The sequence below is a fragment of the Berghia stephanieae genome, chromosome 4 (genome assembly GCF_034508935.2).
Source record: "Berghia stephanieae isolate SIO BIC M18660-M18661 chromosome 4, UCSD_Bste_1.3, whole genome shotgun sequence".
NCBI lineage: Eukaryota > Metazoa > Mollusca > Gastropoda > Nudibranchia > Aeolidiidae > Berghia > Berghia stephanieae.
Window position 1 is genome coordinate 64,907,234 of NC_088363.1, and position 22,500 is coordinate 64,929,733.

General features: G+C 34.0%; 1 protein-coding gene across 1 annotated transcript; it reads right to left on the reverse strand.

The window, feature by feature from the left end:
- Window positions 1–5,237: 5,237 nt before the first annotated feature.
- LOC144971030 (transmembrane protein 184C-like) lies at window positions 5,238–21,786 on the reverse strand. The gene is made up of 10 exons (XM_078911344.1): window positions 21,418–21,786; window positions 20,684–20,720; window positions 19,400–19,537; window positions 16,282–16,349; window positions 14,360–14,434; window positions 12,793–12,886; window positions 10,860–10,972; window positions 10,297–10,399; window positions 7,554–7,728; window positions 5,238–6,560 (listed from the first exon to the last, which is right to left on the reverse strand). Exons 1-10 carry the CDS (start codon window positions 21,669–21,671, stop codon window positions 5,854–5,856), a joined length of 1,764 nt encoding a protein of 587 aa, XP_078767470.1. The 5' UTR covers window positions 21,672–21,786; the 3' UTR covers window positions 5,238–5,853.
- Window positions 21,787–22,500: the final 714 nt, after the last annotated feature.

Here is a 22,500-nt window from a genome sequence, read left to right on the forward strand (position 1 = left end):
CAAAATCTAATTTTACCAAACTGGGTCAAATTTCATCATTTTTAATGTCGCTCACCCCCCCCCCCCCCCCCCCCCCCTTAATAAAAGTAAAGATTGATGATTTTTCATTTCTTCATAAAACCAGAATTTTCGTTGAATCTGAGTTCGTTATTTATCAGAACTGCACTGGACACCACATTACATTTATTTTGGAAAATGCATCAATTATTGGTCTAAGTTACATGAATGACAATAAATAATAGTCTGGTGAATGATGAATGAACCGAATGTCAAATTTATTAGAGACATTTTCAATCTACGAGCACATATTGTGTTTAAAAATGGTTAATGCAAATTCATAGATACCAATGTAAAATATGTGTAACATTTTAATAAGATGAAAGACAACAGTAAGAAATTTTTTTTTTAAATAAGTATGGGTATATTATTCTCAAAATAGTTCTGTGCAAAATCTTGTTTTTGTTTTTAAGGGTTTTACGGCACTTGCAACACATTACGGTCATATCAGCGCCAATAAAAAGGAAGAAAATGGGATAGTAAAAAGGTCCAGAATTACAATTAAAACACCCAAGAAAAGGTGAAACAAAGGGGAATTGGTTCAAATAGGAAACAGATGTAGATTCCAAGAGCACACTATCAAAGTACTTAGTTTGAGATCACCTAAAAGTTTCACCCAGACACAAGCACAGGTCCCAACTAAGAAGTTTGTTTTGTTTTTGTTTTTAGGGGTTTTACGGCGCTTGCAACACATTAAGGTTATATCAGCGCCAGTAAAAAGGGAGAAAATGGGATAGTAAAAAGTTCTAGAATGACAATTAAAACAAGAAAAGGTAAGACATAGGGGAATTGGTTCAAATAGGAAACAGATGTAGATTCCAAAAGCACATTATCAAAGTACTCAGTTTGAGATCACCTAAAGTCTCATCCAGACACAAGTACAGGTCCCCACTAAGAGGAATACACTCAAATATTTACAAATCGTATATATAACATGTAAACAAAAATAATAGAGTGCATGACACAGATGATTTACACAAGGAAAAAAATATCATCTCCCAAAATTCTAACTATATAAATAAATTTGACTGTTTCCCTCTCAGCCAGGGTATCTGGCCAGGGCCAGGACAAAACCAAGTAATCTCATTCCAAGACAATGACGGAAAGCAAATTGGAAAACAGATATAGGGGGATAGAAGACACAGTAAGTGCCTCCCTGTTCACTATCGGAGGTCAGGAATAGGCAAAAAAAACAAAAAAGTATATCAAATGGAAAATTGGTTCCAAACAACTTAGGATATAAATGAAGCAATGTAAGGGATTAAACATGGCAAAAAAAAAACAGAAGATAAATTACTATATAAATGTGATATTATTTTCTTTGAGGAAGAGGAAGAGTGAATATTTGAATTAAATAAGCCTTAATTCTTTTTTATTCTCCTGTCTCCCCACCACTAAGCAGTCCATGAACTACATATAATATATGTAGGACCCAATATTACAAATCCTCAAAGTGGCGCCACATGATCTTGAACAGAAATTCGACCAAAGAATTGGGTCTTACTATGCTCAATTCCGTAGTCTGTTGCCAATTTTGTGGCAAATTTGTTTTCGTATAGTTTTCTTTGTTTCATCTCATTTAATTAGGGTGAGGCAATGTGAGCAGTGGGTAAACTTGCTAGCATATGAATCGAAGTGTTATGGGTTCCATTCCTGACATACACGTCCGGATCCTTCTCATGATTTCTGGGATTCATGGTTTCTGTCCTATACAATTCTAAGATAGACGCATTTGAAACAGGATGTGTCATCTTCAACATAACATTTCTTGTGTTGAAAAAAGCATAAAATTAAAACTTAAAACTTTGCAGTTTTAGTAATTTTAAGCATTTAGTAATGCTTAATAACATGTATACAAATTTGAAAATACAGGAAAAATCAAAAAACAAAAACATAAAAGAAAAATGAGAAAATTACTACAATAAGTATAAGAACTTTGAATTTGCAAATTTTGATAAGTAGAAGAAAATATGTTTGTTTTTGTTTTTAAGGGTTTTACGGCGCTTGCAACACGTTTAGGTTATATCAGCGCCAGTAAAAAGGAAGAAAATGGGATAGTAAAAAGTTCTAGAATTACAATTAAAGCACCCAAGAGAAAGTAAGACAAAGGGGAACTGCGAACAAATAGGGATCAGATGTAGATTCCAAGAGCATATCACCAATGTACTTAGTTTGAGATCACCTATAAGTCTCATCTGGACACAAGCACAAAATCCAGCAAAGAGGAATACACTCAAATGCTTACATTATACATTCAAAATAAATATAATAATAATACACAACAGAGAGATGATTTACAAGGAAAAAAATATCATCTCACAAAACAATAACTATGCATTTGACTGTTTCCCTCCCAGCCAGGACTCCGACCAGGGCCAGGAAAAAACCAAGCAATCTCATTCCAAGACAAAGACAGAAAGCATGTTGGAAAACAGATATAAGGGGATAGAAGACACAGTATGTACCTCCCTGCCCGCTATGGGAGGTCAGGATCCCCACCCAGTAGAAAATATGTAATAGAAAATGTAAATAAAATTTAAAATAAAATGTGATTATAAAAAAAAGGAATCTCTTATTTTTCAGTTCGAAAACCTCTTAGATACGGTTAATGCCATCAATTGGGAACGTCAATGTCATTAAAAATGAAAAAAAAAAAAAAAAATCCACGAGATTAAGAGATTCCTTTTAACAAATACGGATAATGCAAAGAAAATAATTTGTAGTAATTAGAGAATCTAAGAATTTCTTTTATTGTCATCCATTGTTAACAATAAGAAGTAGCGATAGGAAAGAGTAAACCATTTCATTTTACAACAATGCATTTCTGTTTTCAAGCACACTTTTTTAAAAAAGACATAAAAATTAGGAAAAACATTTGCTTGGTGAGCATGTTGTTTTGGGGTTTTTAGGTCATAATAAAGAAAACTTGACATGAAATTGGAAACCTGCTAGGTAATTGGCACCCGTCATGAAATCGGGTCCTAAATATGTATATATGATGGGCTGGCAAGATTGCATCACTAAATAATGCAAAACATGAGGAAAGGTGTAAACAAAATGACAGAAAATTTGATTTGATATAGTGATTAACACACATGAAAGTCAAGTTCCTATTTATCAAATAAAAATGAGGTTGAACGGCTATTTAACTTACACTTGGAATAAATTTTAACTTTGAAAATGTCATGATTTTACAAGGTGCATCTTGTTTTACAGCTATAAGTTTTACAGATGATGCCATACTCTATTTCAATGGATTCTTTGCCACTCATTATCTAAATATTGAACGACGTGGTCTCTTCAACCTTAACTCCATCAAGATCAAGACAATGGAATTGGAACAGCATGTATGATTGGCCATTTATGTGAACACAAGAGAAACAGAAAATAGGAAATTAAATTTAAATCCGTGGTAACTAACAGATTTGGAACTGTTTTTCAGTGTTTTAAGGTGTTTGCGACCCTATAAGGTCAATTCAGCACCAGTAAAAAGGAAAAATGATAGAGGAAAGTTGTAGATCTGAAGTTAAAAGCCTCGAAGAAAAAGAGGACAAAGGATTGATTCAAATAGGGAACTGAAGATGTACAAATTTTGACATTAAGTAGAAGTTCCAGGCATAAGCAAAGGATCCCGCTATGAATGATATAGTCAACTGTTTGTAAAGTACAATATACAATATAAAGTATTAAAAACTAATAATTATAAAAGAACATAACAGAAACAAAGAGTTGATTTACAATGAAAAAAAAAAATTATCTCCCAAAAAAGGTCCTTAAATTTGACTACCTCCCTCCCATCTAAATATTCCCACCAGGACAGGAAAAGACCCGAGCAATCTCAAACAACAAAGACAGAAAGCAACATGGGACAACAGATAAGGGGGATAGAAAAAACAGCAAGTGACTTCTTGTCCTTCTATGATATTTGCAAAATGAAAAATATCAGTCATCACAGGTTTAAATAAAATCAGGTAACTTTTGTTATGAAAATGATAGCACATCTGCCACCTTTTTTAATATATCGAGGCCAGAAACTCTTTTATATCAGAACAAATCTACAAACTGAGATGACCTCCACTCTGTTAAATTGTCTTAAACAATGAGACTTTCTAGAATATCGCCTTGCCACGTGCGTATGCAGCGCCTTGCCACGTTTTTACCCAAATAAAATATATGAAAATAACAAAGCATAGAATTTTGAAGCTTTGAGCCTGGACCTGAATCAATATTTGTATGTTCAAATTTCTGATCAGGATTGAAAATTTTCTTTATAAGAATAACCACATCAAAAATAATAAAAAACTGAATGAGAAATGTGATATGTAAATGAATAAAAAGAGGGCAGCTATTTCTCCAATGTCTTAATCAAGCATACTTCAAGACCAACATGCTGAGTCCAGCCAGTATTGACTGAAAAAGTGTTACAAAATCTTTATACAAAATCAAATATAATATTAATAAAATACATATGTTGGCTATTACATAGAAAAAAAATCATAAAGAAATTTCTATTACTGTGCATGTAAACAATTCAAAATTTAATTTATAAAATCTTCATGTCTGTACGACTAGCATCTTAGTAAATAAGAGCGAGAATAGAGTTATAAGACTGTACCACCTGCAGCTTGAGCTGTAAAAGGATCGAATATGATTTCTGTAAGAGCCAAACATAAATTGTCAGTTACATAATAAACTATCATTATGATAATATTTTTATCAAAATGTTATTGGATTGACTTAGGCAATGTCAACATTGTAAACCATTAACTAATGCTATTCTTACTTGTTTTGATGCTGTTTAAGAATTTGATAAATATAATAAATATATATATATATATATATATATATATATATATATATATATATATTATATATATTTATATATATATATATATATATATATATATATATATATATATATAAGTATACACAATGGTGTGTCTTATGTAATTTGAAGTTGATCTTTAAAGAAACAAATTCTTCTTGTTATAAATAAATACATAATTGCCTGCAGGGAAAAATCAGAAAATGCAAGAACCCCTTTTCACTAAATTAGAATTTTCTTGCTGACGACAAAGCCTAAACATTATTCACTATTCGGCTTATTGGTCTCGAGGTCAGAATACTCAAAGATTCTAAATAAATAATGCAACTCTTATCTTATTGATCATTTTCTCTAATTTTTTCTTCATATGCATATAGAACTTTTTTTTTTAAATAACTGTTAGAGCTTTTCCCTCGACTAAATTAAATCAACATAGAATCTATAAGTGTGGGCAAACAACTTAAATTAATTTAGGGTTGGGTGCTCTTTACACATTAACCTTTTTTACTAAGGTATGATCTACTGCCTTGCAGTAGGCAAAGATGATTATTGTAAGAGAGCTTCTAGCACATGTGTTGTATAAATTGGGAAGTTGGTTCAAAATGACCTGCTGGGTACATAAATGAAGCATTGTAAAGCACATTAACGTGGTGAATTCTTGGAAATGCACTTTATTAATGTTCTGATTTATTTCTTTATATGGTATAACATAATATTTCCTAAAATAATAATAGGGGGGTGGAACAGAAAAGAAATCTGAAACATTTAAGATAAGAACATTCTATATACATATAAGACCGTTTTTAGCAATAACACAACCAAAATGAAAATGAAAAATAATTATGATGATAATAATAAATATTGGTGAATTAATGTAAACTAAGATAAGACTACGCGAATCTGTTTTTTAAAGTATAAAAAGGAATGAAATAAATAGGGGGGGGGGGGGGGGGGATGAATGATATGTTTCATCATACAATTGGATCATGAAATGAATCACTATCTGAAGAGTTTTCTCTTTGATTATCATGTGACACAGAATTAGTATTTCCAGTTGTATTACTATCATGATTACTTTCTACAATGTCATTGTAACCGTCTGGATAATGTTGTTCCTCCTCCTCCTCCTCACTTTTTAGTAAAGCAGAACTGGAAGACTGTTGCTGAACATTAGAATCATTTCCCTCATCAGAATCATGCACTTCCTCAGCATCTATTTCTTCATATTTATCATCACTTCTCCATTTATCTCTGACCGAGACAGGTTTACCTATCCTTGAAATGGAGTTATGCCCCCTAAACAGCTCACGTTTTCTCCATTCATCAATACCTTGATTTTGCCCCCCTTTATCATTGTCAGTGTCATCTTGGCTTTTGTAGTCTGTTGGCGTAAATGACCCTCCCCTTGAGTCTTTACTAGTGTCATCACTGAATTCAGCATAATTATTCAAACTTAGAGATGTGGATTTATTTGCAAACGAATCTAATCTTTGCTCAGTAGAACTGTTATAATCAAACTCAAACGACCTTGCCTCCTCATTTTCCAAAACGACAGCTGGTGAGGGAGTTGCTCTATTTTGCATATTTTCCCTCTGAACTCTATTCCTCGCTGCATCTACCAGTAATGGGGTCCTCTCGCCATTGCCTTTCCTGTTTAATCTCTTGTGAACTCCTCTACCTGCATGATACAAATACAGAGTGTCTTTACTTTCAAAACAATATATACGCCTGCTAAGGTATGAAATATATGATATGTATTTCTTCACAAAATGTAAAATTTCAGGAGAAAAAAAAAATTGTATTAATCTAAGACGTTATATTTTCACTTTAGATTTCCCCACATGAAAAATGCTTTTTGGAATTTCAAGTTTCAAGCAAACTGTCAACTCTTTACATTTCTGTTACGTTTGATGATCTTGACGACTTGAATTTTTAATGTTTTAGGTCGACCAGGTTTGGATTAATTTTCTAGAGTTACACAACCATCTTTGAAACAAGAACACCACTGACTTAGACATTGCATTCTCACCATATGGTTTGGTTATTTAATGATAATTTTCAGATTTTCTTCCTTTTGGAAATAAAAAGTGGACAACAGCTCTGACCTCCAGCATTGACCATTCAGTGATTGGAATCACCATCTTAAAAACAATAGCATTTAAAAATGTGTCAATTGACTGTGCTGAAATTTCACAAGGGAGAAAAAGAAAAAATGTTTGTCAGTTCAAAACTAATGTCCATTTACCGGTTTCATTTTGGACTTCCCTCATAGTAATAATGATACTGTTGTTTGGGTAATGATGGTGTTGGTAAAAGTGTCAAAAAGTCAGCCACATGAGGACATGGATTTATTTTGTTCTGATATCAATATAAATGCTTACCTGGGTTTTAATTCTCTGGCTTAATAAAGCCTTGAACTAGAATACTAGCTAAAACCAAAATAAAGCAATACAAAACTGTAATAATTTCCCTAACATTCCTTTCTATCACACCATAACTGAATGTAAGTTTGTTCATTTTTTCCAGATCATCATGTAAATTTCAACATACCATGATAACTTTTTTCTGTGGCATTGAGTAATTAGACTGCATCCCTCAACGAATTACAATTATAACTATAAAATGCACTTTGTGCCACGGCTGTAATTCAAACATTACAAAATTTTCTTACTGATATATCTGGCGTGCTCTACAACATCTTCTGTGACATCACTGACATTCCACATGGACAGAAAAGAGGTACAACAATTTTGTTGCTCTGCTGCGAGGTTGATAAATGGCTTGTGAGAGAAGGAATAAAAGTGGGCCATGGCAGCTAAAAACATCTCAATGCAGATAAGAAAGTCCTGTTGGAAAGAAAGTAAAGTATTTTCTCTTTACAATTTATCTGAAATCCTTGGAAACTATGGCAACAACTTCCAAAGTCTCCATGTTTTTTCGGGTACCACAAAAAATATTTTTCCCACACCTAGCCTATTATTTTGTATATTTTTTTTGTGCGGCTATGTGGTCAAGTGGTATGACACTCGCTTTCGGATTGGAAGGTCCTGAGTTCAAGCCTTGCTCGGCGCATAGTTGAGTCCTTGGAAAAGGCTCTTTACTCACATTCTCTCACCGTACTCAGGTGTAAAATTAGTATCTGGCCGTTAACAGCGGTGTGTCTGTCCGGAAAAAATTGTAATATCGCTTGACAGGCGTCATGTCTCGTTCTACATGTTACGTGTTGCTGTTGGTCAGGAACCCCCTGTAAAGCGCTTTGAGCACATTTAGTGGACATTGCACTATATAAAAGCTCAATTTAAAAAAAAAAATTTTTTTAAATATTATTGAGTGTTGCGAATAGCAAGCTGTGTGTCTCACTTTCACTCTAAAGAAGCAGAGTTACTGCTCAATGGCAGATACAACAAATGAGAAATATAAGAGAAGCTTCAAAAACATTTTTTTCAACCCCTCCCAATAAATATTAGGGAGTGATCATTTGGGCAATATTACCCAACTAGCCCCAGGGTTATTTGAGCAACTAGGCCAAAATAGCAGAAGAATGATTTAGTCGATGTGGCTAAATTATAGGCTCAAGATTATTTGGCCAATATCATAATTGAAGAGAAAAAAGCAAAACAAAAACAAAAACAAGATTTTTTAACTCTTTAAGATTCAACCCGACAAAAACCGACAACGGCATAATATTCATGGGCGGGGTAGTCAAGACTGGACTCAGTAAGTAAAATCCAATCGTTGTGAAGGAAATGACAGGCCCTGTCACTGTCGCAGGATGTTTTCAGCTTTGATTTTTATAAATTTGCCGACAGACAATAAAATATGTTGTAGAAATTGCGATTTAAATCCTATTTTATTTGTGAGTGAAAATCATTGACATTGCACTTTGTTTGGTAAAAATCGGGGGAAAATTACGTCTTTGGTGATGAAAAATGACTTTGATAACATTTTTTGTAAATTTAAAAAAAATATTATGAATAATTTATAACTCCCTTATTTGTGGGGCAATTTTGTCATTCGTGGTATCAATTTTATTGTAATAAAGAGATAGGAACTTCAGAGTTATTTATTCTGATCCGAAATTATTACTTTGTAATTTTAGCACTAAGAAAAGTAGTTGGTAAATAAATTTGGTACACCTCTTTGATCGACCACCAACGTCATTCGTGTAGAATTGTGAGTCATACGCTATCTATCCAGATGGCCGAAACGACGCTTCTCGCCATCGATGTATTACGCTATTGTTACGCAAGGAATATAACACCCTTTTGAGTAGGCCTAAAAGCTAAAATCTAAAAGTAAAAAATATAATTCTGAGGAATTTGAAAGTCACATTGTTGAAATCTGCTTAAAAAAAGAAGAGCATTGGTCCTTATTTCAGAAAAATCGGTTGAAAACCAACTGTTTTACGAATAAATTTGATTTGAAAAATTGCTTTTGTTTATTTTAGCTTTTTTTACCAACTTTTTTATTTATCTGCCGATTTTCTTGATTTTTATATCATTGTTTATATCTCAATGAGACGAGATCAGTGATATACTTTGTTTGTTTCAAATGTAACTAGAACATAATTTGGCTTTTTTACCTATCAACCATGCCTGGATAATTTATTCAACAACGTGGTGATTGTGACGCCACTATGCGATCAGCGTCTTCCACTGTTTCAGCGATGACTCAATGTATTGTTGACGGCTGTTGACACGTGAGCTGTCAGAACGACCAACCGTTGAAGGGTCAAGATTCTCAATAGCCAATCGTTCTTCTATCAAAAAACTTAAGAACTCACGAGAACAAAAGTTTGAAATGTGGTGATGGACGGACCTATGAAATCGTTTCTGGGCGGAGTTTAGTCATGAGTGACTGTAGAAAACGAAAAGGCGACTGCAGATATCAAAGGGTAGGGTTATATCATCAAAGGATGTCTACATGATTGACATGACCATATAGGGAACTCATTATCTACTCCCCCAAAAATAATCTGAACACGAGAGGGTTAAAATAATAAAACAAAACCATAAAAAAATTAAGAAAAAAACAAACAAAAATATCTCAGAAAATTAAAAACAAGTGATGATAAACGAATACTGCTAATGATAAGGACGCTGCATTACTCAAAGAAAAAAAAACAAAAAACAAACCAAATGCAGTTCACTCGGCTTAATCGTACATTGGTTAATCCCACACTCCGTTTATAAGCTACACAATCCCGAAAAACTGAATTATTGCTATATAATTACGCCGCTTGAATATGGTTCCAACTGACATGATAGAAGAATACTAAACATAGTGAAGTTCATTCAGCAGAGTGAAACTGTGATTATACACTGTGCTATATTAATGTGCATCCTCATTTATTCTGTTTCCCCTTTTATAATAAATTCATCAAGTGCCAAACATGAGCGAAAGCCTATACTCACCTGAATTCCTGTGGCAACTTCATGAATATTTTTGTAAAACACCCATGTACCATTTTGTGGAATGACATTCAACTTTACCAGTACAGCAATAAGCAATCCTTGCCTGGGTAAATATAAACAAAAATGTGTAAAGTCATAAAAAGGGTACACCGACATGATCCATAATGAAATTTTTAAAAATTGCTTTTTTATAAAAATGACTTCTAATTCAGCTGTAGATCTAGCTATCATAAATTAAATACAATATATTTTATTTTTTTAAATAATAAACAAATAAATAAACTAGTACGCATAATTGCTTTTTATTAACTGCTCTTAAGTAATGTTTACCATAGTGGGTTCTGAATATAAAAATGACAATATTATCAAAATAGTCTGAATCAACAAATTTATCAACTCATCTTCTATCATAACGATGAAGTGATATCAGTGAGAAAAATTTAAAACAAATGAGAAAAACAAAGTGATAGATTCTTGTTTATAAATAACTGGAAATATTTGAAGTAAGTGAGAAAAACAACATCAAATATGGTTCTTAGTAAGGGCAGTTTAAGTCAACTAACCAGAAGGACAAAAACACAACTGCTTTAACACATAAAAACTTGGGGAGTGGTTTGAGAGGCTGCAACTCCTCCTTGAAGGCCTTGTAGAACATAACCAAGCAATACATAGCTAACTGTGGACAATACATCAATAAGAAATGAGCAAAAATTAGACACCATTATCATTCCATAACAATCTCTACTTATTCCAATAAGTAATACATAATGAACATAGTTTTAAAATCAGTTACTTAAGTTTTTGAATGTGGAACCAAGTCTATAAAGGTATTAAACAATCTTTGAAAACCTAGATCTGCAAAAGCTGGTTTTAAAAAATATGAGTTACATTAAAACATTTTTTTAAAAACTTGAGCTTTTATATACAGTGGAACACACATTCGACAAAGCACATGGAATTGCCAGGAAAGTTAGTTGAATCTGTGTTTAGACGAATATTATGTGAACACGGCTGTAAGACAAGAGACACAAAATGTGATGTAGCCTACTAACTGTACAAGAATATGATCTAAATTTTTATGCATCCTGATCTTGTAGATTCATACCTTTTTGTTGGCAAAATTATGAAAATCATTCACTTTTGAGTTACTGGCTCAGACAAACAAAACACACCACCACACTATGAAAACACAGCATGCGAGATAACATGGTAAGTGGGGGAAGCGACAGGATGGAGAGAGGAAGGCACACAAGTGTAACCTTTGTAAAATGATAGCCTGATTCAATGGCCGTCCGGTGCCCATCACAGGTGATTGAAAAATAAGCATGGCATAGTCATGTGTCGTAATGCAATTCCATCATTAGTGTGTCAGCATATTGTAATAAATACTCACACTCAAGTCTCATTGTTTCGGGTCAGGCAAGCACTTAAGATGGCTATGCCTGAAACTGACCACAAATTTATGTCACCTGACATGACTGTGATCACAAGTTTAAAAATATGAAAAGTGAGTTGCTGTCAGTGGTGCTCAAAGAAATGAATGATATCATTGGTTTGAGCTATTGATGCTATGAGTTAACTCAAAAAACTCATAACAATGCAAGGCTGATATTCTGTACCAACACACAAAACTATGTGTAACCTTAAACGTTTACAGTCTGATTAATACAATTCAGTGAGAACTACTCATAAAAATGGCTGGCTAAAACAATAACAAAAATCTGATTGATGTCAATTTCATTCCATCAATTGAATGCAATTCATAGTAATTAACTTTGTTCGCGACAAAATGGTCGTCTTGTTTTATGACTTGATTTTTTTTTTTAATTGAGGGGCCAGTTTCAGGCTATAAGTTCACTACAGAACAACACAACTTGCTCTACTATGCTCTCTCTCTCTCTCTCTCTCTTAGTGGCCAGTGTGTTGGCCCTAAGTCTCAGTTTAGTCTGTCGAAACTGTGAAACCGTTCGTGGATTTACTGAGACAATGATAGATAAAATTTGGGAATTCTGTCCTTGTTCGTTGAACCCGTGAATTTGACAAATGCGTGATCGACGAACGCATGTTGCACTGTAGCGCAATATTCTGTAAATGTACTCAAAGCGCTTTACAAGGGGTCCTTGACCGACAGCAACACTTAACATGTACAACGTAAGACGTGACACGACGCCTGGCAATATTACAATTTTTCCGTCAGAGACAAGGCTGTTAACAGACAGCTACTCATTTTACACCCGAGTACACTGAGAGAATTTGAGTAAAGAGCCTTTTCCAAGGACCCAACTATGCACTGAGTGAAGCTCAAACCCAGGACCTTCCAATCCAAAAGCGAATGTCATACCACAAGACCACATAGCCGCACATTATCTAGTTGCCTTTGCCAATCTATTTGTTTTTGTATTAAAATACAACTTCTCATTTGTAATCATTAAAATTATGACTGATTATATTTTCAAAACAGGGTACACGTGCTTCAAATGATATATAGAACCTCACAATTTGAGACAGGTTATTGATAAGAACAATGTAAGACCATGCTGAGGTGAAATTAAAGTCTCCTTCGTCATATTTTCCTAGCATCTCACATATCCTGGTGAAGAAATAAAGAAGAAAAAGAAGATAGCTTTCGTAGCATGTTCCTAAATTGATCGAGATAAAAATCATTTACAATTTTTTAACCCCGTCCAAAACAAAAACAAAAAACCCAACAAAAATAAACCTTGGGAAACTGTTTTAGAGATTGATTTTAAAATGAAAAAATTATGCTTTCTTCATTCACCTCACCTCATTTCGATCTCTTGACCATCATTATATGTACTGTTCTGTACTTTGTGCTGCAAACTAGAGTCTTGCTCTTTACTTTATTGAACTTAATTCCATGCTGTTCTGCTGCCTTTGTCAACCTGTTAGTGAGCTTGCAGTTATTAATTATTGCCTGCTAGAATGTCGTCAGCGAATTGGAGGTTTGAAATTACTCTTCCACAGAGATGGTGGACTGGAAGTCTTGTAAAGTGTCATTGAGGATGGTTTCTTGGTACATATTGAAAAGGATAAGAGACAGAAGGCACCCTTGTCTGACTCCAATTGTTGTTTTAAATGACTTTCCAATGCTGTTGTTGAGGAGGAGTACTGTGCTGCTGATGTGTCATAGATTGCTTTTATAATTTGTATAAGGCCTCCATCTATGCCCCTTGAGTGTAAAGTATGCCAGAGGCCTTTTAAAAGTCTATAAAATTGTGAAAGAGGTCCCTTTTATGTTAACAGTGCTTCTTCAATACCAATATCAAACACAATTCCCCACCCCCCCCCCCCCTCTCTCTCCTCTCTCTCTCTCTCTCTCTCTCGCTCTCTCTCTCTCTCTCTCTCTCTCTCTCTCTCTCTCTCTCTCTCTCTCTCTCTCTCTCTCTCTCTCTCTCTCTCTCTCCATTTCCACACCCCTCCTTTTGTAAAGAAGCACCTTATCAATGCTTAATAACTGTGTAGCAGTAATAGTAATAATAATAATAATAATAATAATAATAATAATAATAATAATAATAATAATAATAATAATAATAATAATAATAATAATAATAATAATAATAATAATAATAATAATAATAATAATAATAATAATAAAAATAATAATAATCATCATAATGACAATAATGATAATAATAATAATAATAATAATAATAATAATAATAATAATAATAATAATAATAATAATAATAATAATAATAATAATAATAATAATAATAATAATAATAATAATAAAAATAATAATGCATTGAATTACCGTTTATCTCAATTTTCAATGATGAAAAATACAAATTTCATCAGCAAATTCTCTCATATACATAACTGTACAGTACACAAGCATCCCCATTGCCATCTTTACAGCTTAACAAAAAAAAAAAAAAAACCAAATAAAAAAAAACCCATACCAATGTCAGTTCAGATATTCCAAAGCGATGATTGAGTCTGCTCAACTGTTGTTTTAATCAAATCAACAAAATTAAGAATCCTGAAAATTGGAAATGGACAAATATGTGATGAAGATACCCAAACAGAAAACACTTACATTGCAATGACAGTCATGGCAGGTCTAACCACAGTATATTGTAGGACACCATGTTTGCAACGCTGAATGAACGGTCTGGTCGTCAAGAAAAAAAAAAAAGAAAAGAAAAGAAAAAAGAGAGAAATAAAAATGCTAGACAAGCAATGACAAAACGACACATGTATTAGGTAATGGAATGGGGAAGGGGAAAGGAGTACATTTAATTTTCCTATTTAGGTCCCTTTTGGCAATCATTAAAAAGAAAATTCCATCTTTTAACCAAGCAATAGTCCTACAGTACAATTATGTTGTTTGTTTTTAAGAGTTTTAGGGAGCTTACAACACATTTTAGGTCATATCAGCACCCGTAGAAAGGAAGAAATGGGATAGTCAAAAGTTCTAGAATTACAACTAAAGCACCTAAGAAAAAGTAAGACAAAGGGGAATTGATTCAAATAGGGAACAGATGTAGATTCAAAGAGCACACTATCATTGTACTTAGTTTGAATTCACCTAAATGTCTCATATTCACAAGCACAGGTCCCCACAAAGAGTAATACACTCAAATGTTTACAAAACAAGAAACTTAAAATATGTAACAGTACATAACAGAAATAATTTACAAGGAAAAAAAATCACCTCTCAAAACTCTAACAATACATTTGACTGTTTCCCTCCTCGCCAAGGCCAGGATAAAACCAAGTAATCTCATTCCAAGAAAAAGACAGAAAGCATGTTGGAAAACAGATAAAGGCTATGTGCGGCTATGTGGTCTTGTGGTATGACACTCGCTTTCAGATCGGAAGGTCCTGGGTTCAAGCCTCGCGCTTGGCACATAGTTGAGTCCTTGGAAAAGGCTCTTTACTCACATTCTCTCACCATACTCAGGTGTAAAATGAGTACCTGGCCGTTAACAGCGTTGTCTTTGTCCGAAAAATTTTAATATCGCCTAACAGACGTCATGTCCAATCCTACATGTTAAATGTTGCTGTTGACCAGGGACCCCTTGTAAAGCGCTTTGAGCACATTTAGTGGATATTGCACTATATAAAGCTCAATTATTTTTTTTTAATTTTAAGGGGGATAGAAGACACAGTAAGCGAGTGCCTCTCTGCCCTATATGGGAGGTCAGGAACCCCACCCAGACATTCCATTTACTTCCTTTTGTGAAAAATTGTGTCATCAATATGATTATTTAACTGGACTCATTTCCCCTAAAATATAAAATATCTAAAAATAACAATCAATATCTGAAAACGAAAATGAAAATCATGAACAATATCATTAAAAAAAAAAACATGACTGCCACAGATGAAAACAAACTTTCACTGAGTTAAATCTCCAGAGTGAGAGGAAAATGCATAGAGACAGTGGTATTTGTCTAATGAAATGGACCTTTCATTGATAAAAGTGTACAGGATCTGGTTGCTCTATTACCCTCTTGTCCTAGACTAGTAACAGAGCAATTGGACAGTGAAGAAGGAGTCGTACAGTAACCTCCCCTCCTCCTCCTAAATAAAGGCAATGAAAAGGGGAAACAAAGTCAAAATCATTTAGCTGTGTTACAGAAGGGTTATATTTTCACTTTTGAGTATGAATGTAGTGTGCAAGTGCTATTGCGATGATAATGTAACTATATCTTAAACAATGTGAAATAATATGTGTGTCTTGTTTTGAAAAGCGATTTTCTCAAGAGGGGTTTATTTTGAAGATAATTATAAAATTCAAACTGCATTTTGTTCAGAAAGGGTGCTTCTTTTCAAATATGTAATAATATGGGATTCAAATTTTTCTGACATTTGATGGATTTTGTCAGATCACCTTCAGAATTGGTATTTGAAAAGATCTGTTAAACTCTCTTTTTTGTTTTATATTTTTTGTTTTGCCAGTTTAAAATCTAGTAAAATTTTTATACCACATATTATGAAATCTTATATACTTACCCCCCATTGTGGCAGGGTGGGAGAAGGCAAAAAGGGAAAAGCTGTTTAACAGGCGGTTTATTCTCAACCTAGTCAAGAGTAAAATTAAAACAACTTAATTATGACAAATCTAATATTGAAAAATTCTTTTTAAAAATGTACAAACAGCATCATTTTAAACTCAAACCCTTAACATAACATAACATATGGCATAGGGCGAAATTGGATAAAATCCCTTGAATGCCCTTGATATTAATTGTAATGCTAGAAATCTATTGATTGAAAGATTACAATAATGATACACGTGGTAAAGATAATATATCAACTTAAATGTACACACGTATGTGTGATGGACAAACATATATTTTTAACCGTGACATGCAAAAGCACACACACATACTCAAACAAACACACACTCATACATCCATACATATAGAAGATAACCATAATAAGGTAACAATGCATAATATTGACATACAAGATTGAAAGCCATGTCAACAGCAGTGCAAACAAGTATTATTCGTCATATATAAATCTCTCATCATCTCTCATCTCATCCCTGTCTACTAACACCTTGAAATAATCCATAGATTTTGAATTCTTTGTTTCAAATTTCAAATTGTTCCATTTCTGGACAATACAAATACCGAACCAGTTTTGTCTTATTTTTGTTTTGCATCTAGGGACAAAAATCTTAAACTTGTCCCTTTCCTTCAAAATAAAGAAAGAAGAAAAAATACAAAAATCATTGACAGAAATCATCCTTGTCCGGTATCCAGCTTCTTGCAAAAATAAGGAACCATCTCTTTCAATCCTGTTTGTCTACTACTTTGCTAAGGAAGGGAATTGATCTTTGTCTAATCTTAACCAGATTGACATACCTCCTGTTGTTAAGCAAACATGCTTGTGACTATTTATTCCCTTAGCTATTTTATCAAGGTGAAAAAACTAATCATGCAAATAAATAAAAATGGATCTTAAACAAAATGAAGCAATTTTAACATCACAACCATACTCTAAATCATTATCACCTAATAAAACGGGGGGGGGGGGGGGGGGGGGGGGGGGGGGGATGTTAAATAGCTATTAATTCATTTTCAAGTTATTTTCATTATCCCAGCTTAACTTCCTTGCAATTTCATTATCTCCTTTTCCTAATACTAATTCGTCTTACTTATAATTTTGAAGTACATTGCATATGTATAATTGCATTAGTCTGAATAACTTCACAAAGATGCCAGATGGGTGGCTGTCCGGTAAGCAGTGGCTTACCAGACAAATGCCCACGATAGGATGAGCCCCCATTCGGGTGCCAGGTTGGATTGCCTTTTAGTTCATCCATACCCAGCCAGGCTGTTGTGAGGCATCCGTATACAGCTTGCTTTCCAGGATGGTCTAGTGACTGTCGACTGGTTAGCCTCCTGTAACTACAGTATGCATTTAACAGAGCTGCCAACTTAAAATTTGTCTCACAGGAACTTCAGACACTATTCGGAGGAATTTCAATGCCGAAAGAGCAATTTCCGAAAACAAGAAAAGGGAATCCGGATGGTATTTGGCATTGTGTCTATATATCCATTAATTCTAAAGTTATAGCTGATTACTGATTAGAACTATACGATAAGTAAACAAAATGCCAAATACCATCCCATCCAAAGTCCCTTTATATCAAATGAAGTAAAGCTCCAAAAACCTAATGGTGGTGGTTGTAGTAGTGGTGGTCGTGATAATGATACATGGGTAGTGGTTGTAGTAGTATTGGTAGTGATGATGATGATGTGGTGGTGGTGGGTGTAGTAGTAGTAATGGTAATGATGTTGATGTGATGGATGTTGTAGTAGTGGTGGTAGTGATGATGTGGTGGTGGTGGTGGTTGTAGTAGCGGTGGTAGTGATGGTGATGTGGTGGTGGTTGTTATATTAGTGGTAGTGATGATGTGTTGTTGGTGATTGTAGTAGTAGTGGTGGTAATGATGATGTGGTGGTGGTTGTTATAGTAGTAGTAGTGGTGGTAATGATGATGTGATTGTGGTTTTAGTAGTATAAGAAGTGATTATATGGTGGTGGTTTCTGTTGTAGTGGGCTGTGATGATGTGTTGTGGTGGTTGTTGCAGTAGTGGTAGCAATGATGATGTGTTGGTGCTGGTTGTAGTAGTTGGGGTAGTAATGATGATGTGGTGGTGGCGGTGGTGGTTATAGTAGCAAGGATGATGTGGTGGTGGTAGTTGTAGTAGTTGAGGTTGTCATGACGTAATTGTGGTTGTCATAGTAGCAATGGTAGTGATGATGATGTGGTGGTGGTTGTAGTAGTAGTAGTGGCAGTGATGATGATGTGGTGGTAGAGGTGTTTGTGTGTGTGTGTGTGTGTGTGGGGGGGGGGGGGGTACCATAGGAGCAATATGACCTCACCGGAATTTGACAGAAGTTGCCTGTAACCCGGAATATTTTGCTCCAGACCAGATTTTTTTCAGGTGAAACCAGAGTTATGGCATCACTGACTTAAGCACCCCCACCACAACCACAACAAGACGGTAACCCATTATGGGTGTTCATAAAGATGACATAGATCACAACGAATTGAAGAGAGAGAGTTCAGCAGTGACATTATAATCTGATATGGCTGTTTTTTACCCAAAAAAAATCCCAAATTTTGCAAGCTAAAAATAGAAAATTTGCACAAAAAAATTGCGATTAATTTTCCTAAAAACCCATAATTAGTTCATGAAAGAGAAAGGTGTATGTTTGTTTTTGAGGATTTCATGGCGCTTGCAACAAATGTAAGGTCATATCAGCGCCAGTAAAAAGGACGAAAATGAGCTAAATAAAAAGAAACTACTCTTTCACATTCTACACGAGCTACCAAATTTTAAAAAATTTATTAATGTTTTTTGGGGGGTTTTTTGTTTTGTTTTTTTCTTTGCAAAATCTAAAAAAAATTCCTAAAAATTTGCAGATTTTGCGGCCACAACGCCACGCGGCCACAGCGATGCAAAAAAAAAAAAGTCATGCCAGTAGAATGAGTTCCCTTGAATTGTAATTGTTTCCAGAGCTTTATTTAGTCTCTGAACGCTGTTTGTATGAGATCATAAACCATAGCCTATATAAATCAATTATAATCTGATCTTAATTTCAAATCTTACCTGAAGATCAAGATGTGGATATTCGTTGGTCAAAAATGAAAGTAGATATGCCATGAAATTGTAGATGACATAAGCTTCATAACACTCTCTTAGAGTATCTAGGTATATTGCAACTGATGGAAATCGTAAAGCAAACCACTGTAAATAGAGGAAACAAAAAGGGATTGCTTAATTTTCATATTCTGTAAAGAATGCATCATAATTTCCATACATTCCAACTTGCTATGACAGACATCTTTATGGCCTATTTTTGTTTTGTTTTTGTATGGTTTACACATGGAGAGACATGGACAGTTATTTCACATACAAACTGGTCCTTTGCACTGATATAAGACACACCGATGATAAAGCAATGATGAACTGAATTGTTTGCTCTTCATGGGACAAATTGTCTCAACTCATGCTTAACCCATGATGCAACTGAAAAATTAATTTCTGATTTTACACAATATAAAATAGTGGACAGTAAATTTATGATGAGTGTCAGATTTGTCTATTATTCTTTTCAGGATAATAATTATCCACTTTTAATTGCCGCCATGATAATCAAATACGATGCAACTGACCCATTGAATTGCCCCCACGAGGCCACAAAATAAAAGTGTTTCGCTTCATCTCGTCCTGCCTGTTTCGCTTTGCATCGCCTGCAGTTTGGCTGAGGCCTTAAACAGGTGGCGATAGATAGATAGATAGAGAGAGAGAAAGAGAGATAAATAGATTAGATAGAATCGTGCTCAAAGCGCTTTACAAGGGCTCCCTGGCCAACAGCAACACTTAACACTTAGGACGGGACATGACGCCTGGTAGGGATACTACAATTTTTTCTGACAGAGACAACACTGTTAATGACCAGGTACTCATTTTACAACTGAGTACGGTGAGAGAATGTGAGTAAAGAGCCTTTTCCAAGGACTCAACTATGTGCCGAATGAGGCTCGAACTCAGGACCTTCCACATAGCCTGGCTTAGACAAACTCTTTCTTTAGGAGTGGATGGTGCCTGCTATATACAAGTTGGACAGTGATATACAATTCAATTGTTAACAATAGCAAAAAAATGTCAATTGGCATCAACACTGGGCATTCCTAACTTTTCTTTGTTCACTCTATAAAACCACACTATCAGTATTCTTTTCCTTTCATAATATCAAAAAATATTATCTTCCTCAATTTGAATCGTCTTTTTAAGGTTGTTTTTAGTACCTATTTCAAACTACAAAAGGCTTGTCTTTTTGTTTTTATAAATCACCTTTGCAGAAGAAATTAAAATTGCAATGGTACTTACTGCATTTAGAGCATAAATTGGGACCATCCATAAAATTCTGTGGAAAATAATATTTAAAAAAATAAATTTTTCAGGAAAAAAAAATCAATTTAAATTTAATTAAATTATAAATAATAAACGGCCTTAAGCACTATCAGGACTATCAAGCATTAAGAAAACTAACAATGCATAAATCGGGTAAAAACTACATAATAATTCATATAAGGTTAAGACTGATTTTGTGTTGGTGACATTATTTCTAAATCATTTGGCTTTCATCCATGCCTTGTTTGACATTTTGTGCAAAATTTATCTGGCAAGGTATCTGTGGATAAGGGTCTGTGACTGTGACACTATCAGACGAGTCATTTATAGTGACAAGTTAGCCAAAACAAAATGGGCGCTTGGCAGGTAACCTGTGCCTGTACCTTAGTATTATATTTTAATTATAATAATAAATTTGCCCACTGAACTGAAAGTAAAGTATAGATAACAAATCGTAAAGCGCATAGGCCTCAGGCATAGTGAAGAAACCGTGGAAACGCACAGATTAATTTTGAAAATATAGTTTTTCATTCAAAATAATACTTATCTAGGCTAAATACTACTAGATACACTTTCACTTGCTGACTTTTTTCTACTTTGACTTTGACAGTACAGCCTCCTTCACCTTCTTTGACTTTGGTACACTTCTTCAATTTCAAAGTTAATTCATTAAAGTATGATGAAAATATAAGATCAAGCAGAAAACCTACCGAATTATGTGTCTCTGGAGATCAGGTTGTGTATAATTCAAAACATGTTGAAGTATTCCCCAAAAGGAAATTGGCAATGCCAACAGAACAAAGATGCCACCGATGAACCAAGCTTCGACATGGCTTGCTGTTTTATTTTCCTCAAACTCCCAAATGCACAACGGGAGAGCAATCAGAAGAACAACAACATAAGCAACTACAACAACGAATCCAATCCATCGCCTCCATCGACGCAAACAGCACTGAAAGTCCATTTTGTCAAGATTTCCGTTTGGCTTAATGCCTCATCAACGAAAAAAATTGTTTGTAAATGTTATATGCCACCATTTTGTTGTCATGTGATCATTTCTTTTCTAGTCGATTACTATATTCTGTGGTCGATTACATAAAAAACGTAGAAAGAGTACAAAGAAACTAGGCTAAAAAACGCAACCTTGTCCTTAGTCAGCAAAAAGAAAAACGTTAGGACCTGCTGAATGCTGACTCCAAATTTTGTCGTTGTGAATAAGTTTTCAAAAACAAAGTACCAAAAAAATAATAACCGGGTGCGCGGGTGGCGCAGTGACGCCTCGGGCGAAATCTAAAGCACGTCAGTTTGGTGACAAGAACGCTGTAAAAACTGGGTAAAAACTAGGGATAAACTATTATTATTATTATTATTATTATTATTATTATTATTATTATTATTATTATTATTATTATTATTATTATTATTATTATTATTATTATTATTATTATTACGTGATCGATCCCGGTTGCAGTCGATTTTTTTTCTGACCCCTCTGTCCACCCAGCAGTGGGTAGCTGGTTCAGCTAGATTTGGCGGGAAGTACTCTGCGACAGACTAGCGCCCTATGAAAGGATAGAAAGCAATATAGAAACCGGGATAAACTCCGGCTCCATGGACTCATTGGCTCTGAAGGACTACTTTATAATAATAATAGTAATAATAATAATAATAATAATAATAATAATAATAATAATAATAATAATAATAATATAATATATTTATTATTATTATTATTATTATTATTATTATTATTATTATTATTATTATTATTATTATTATTATTATTATTATTA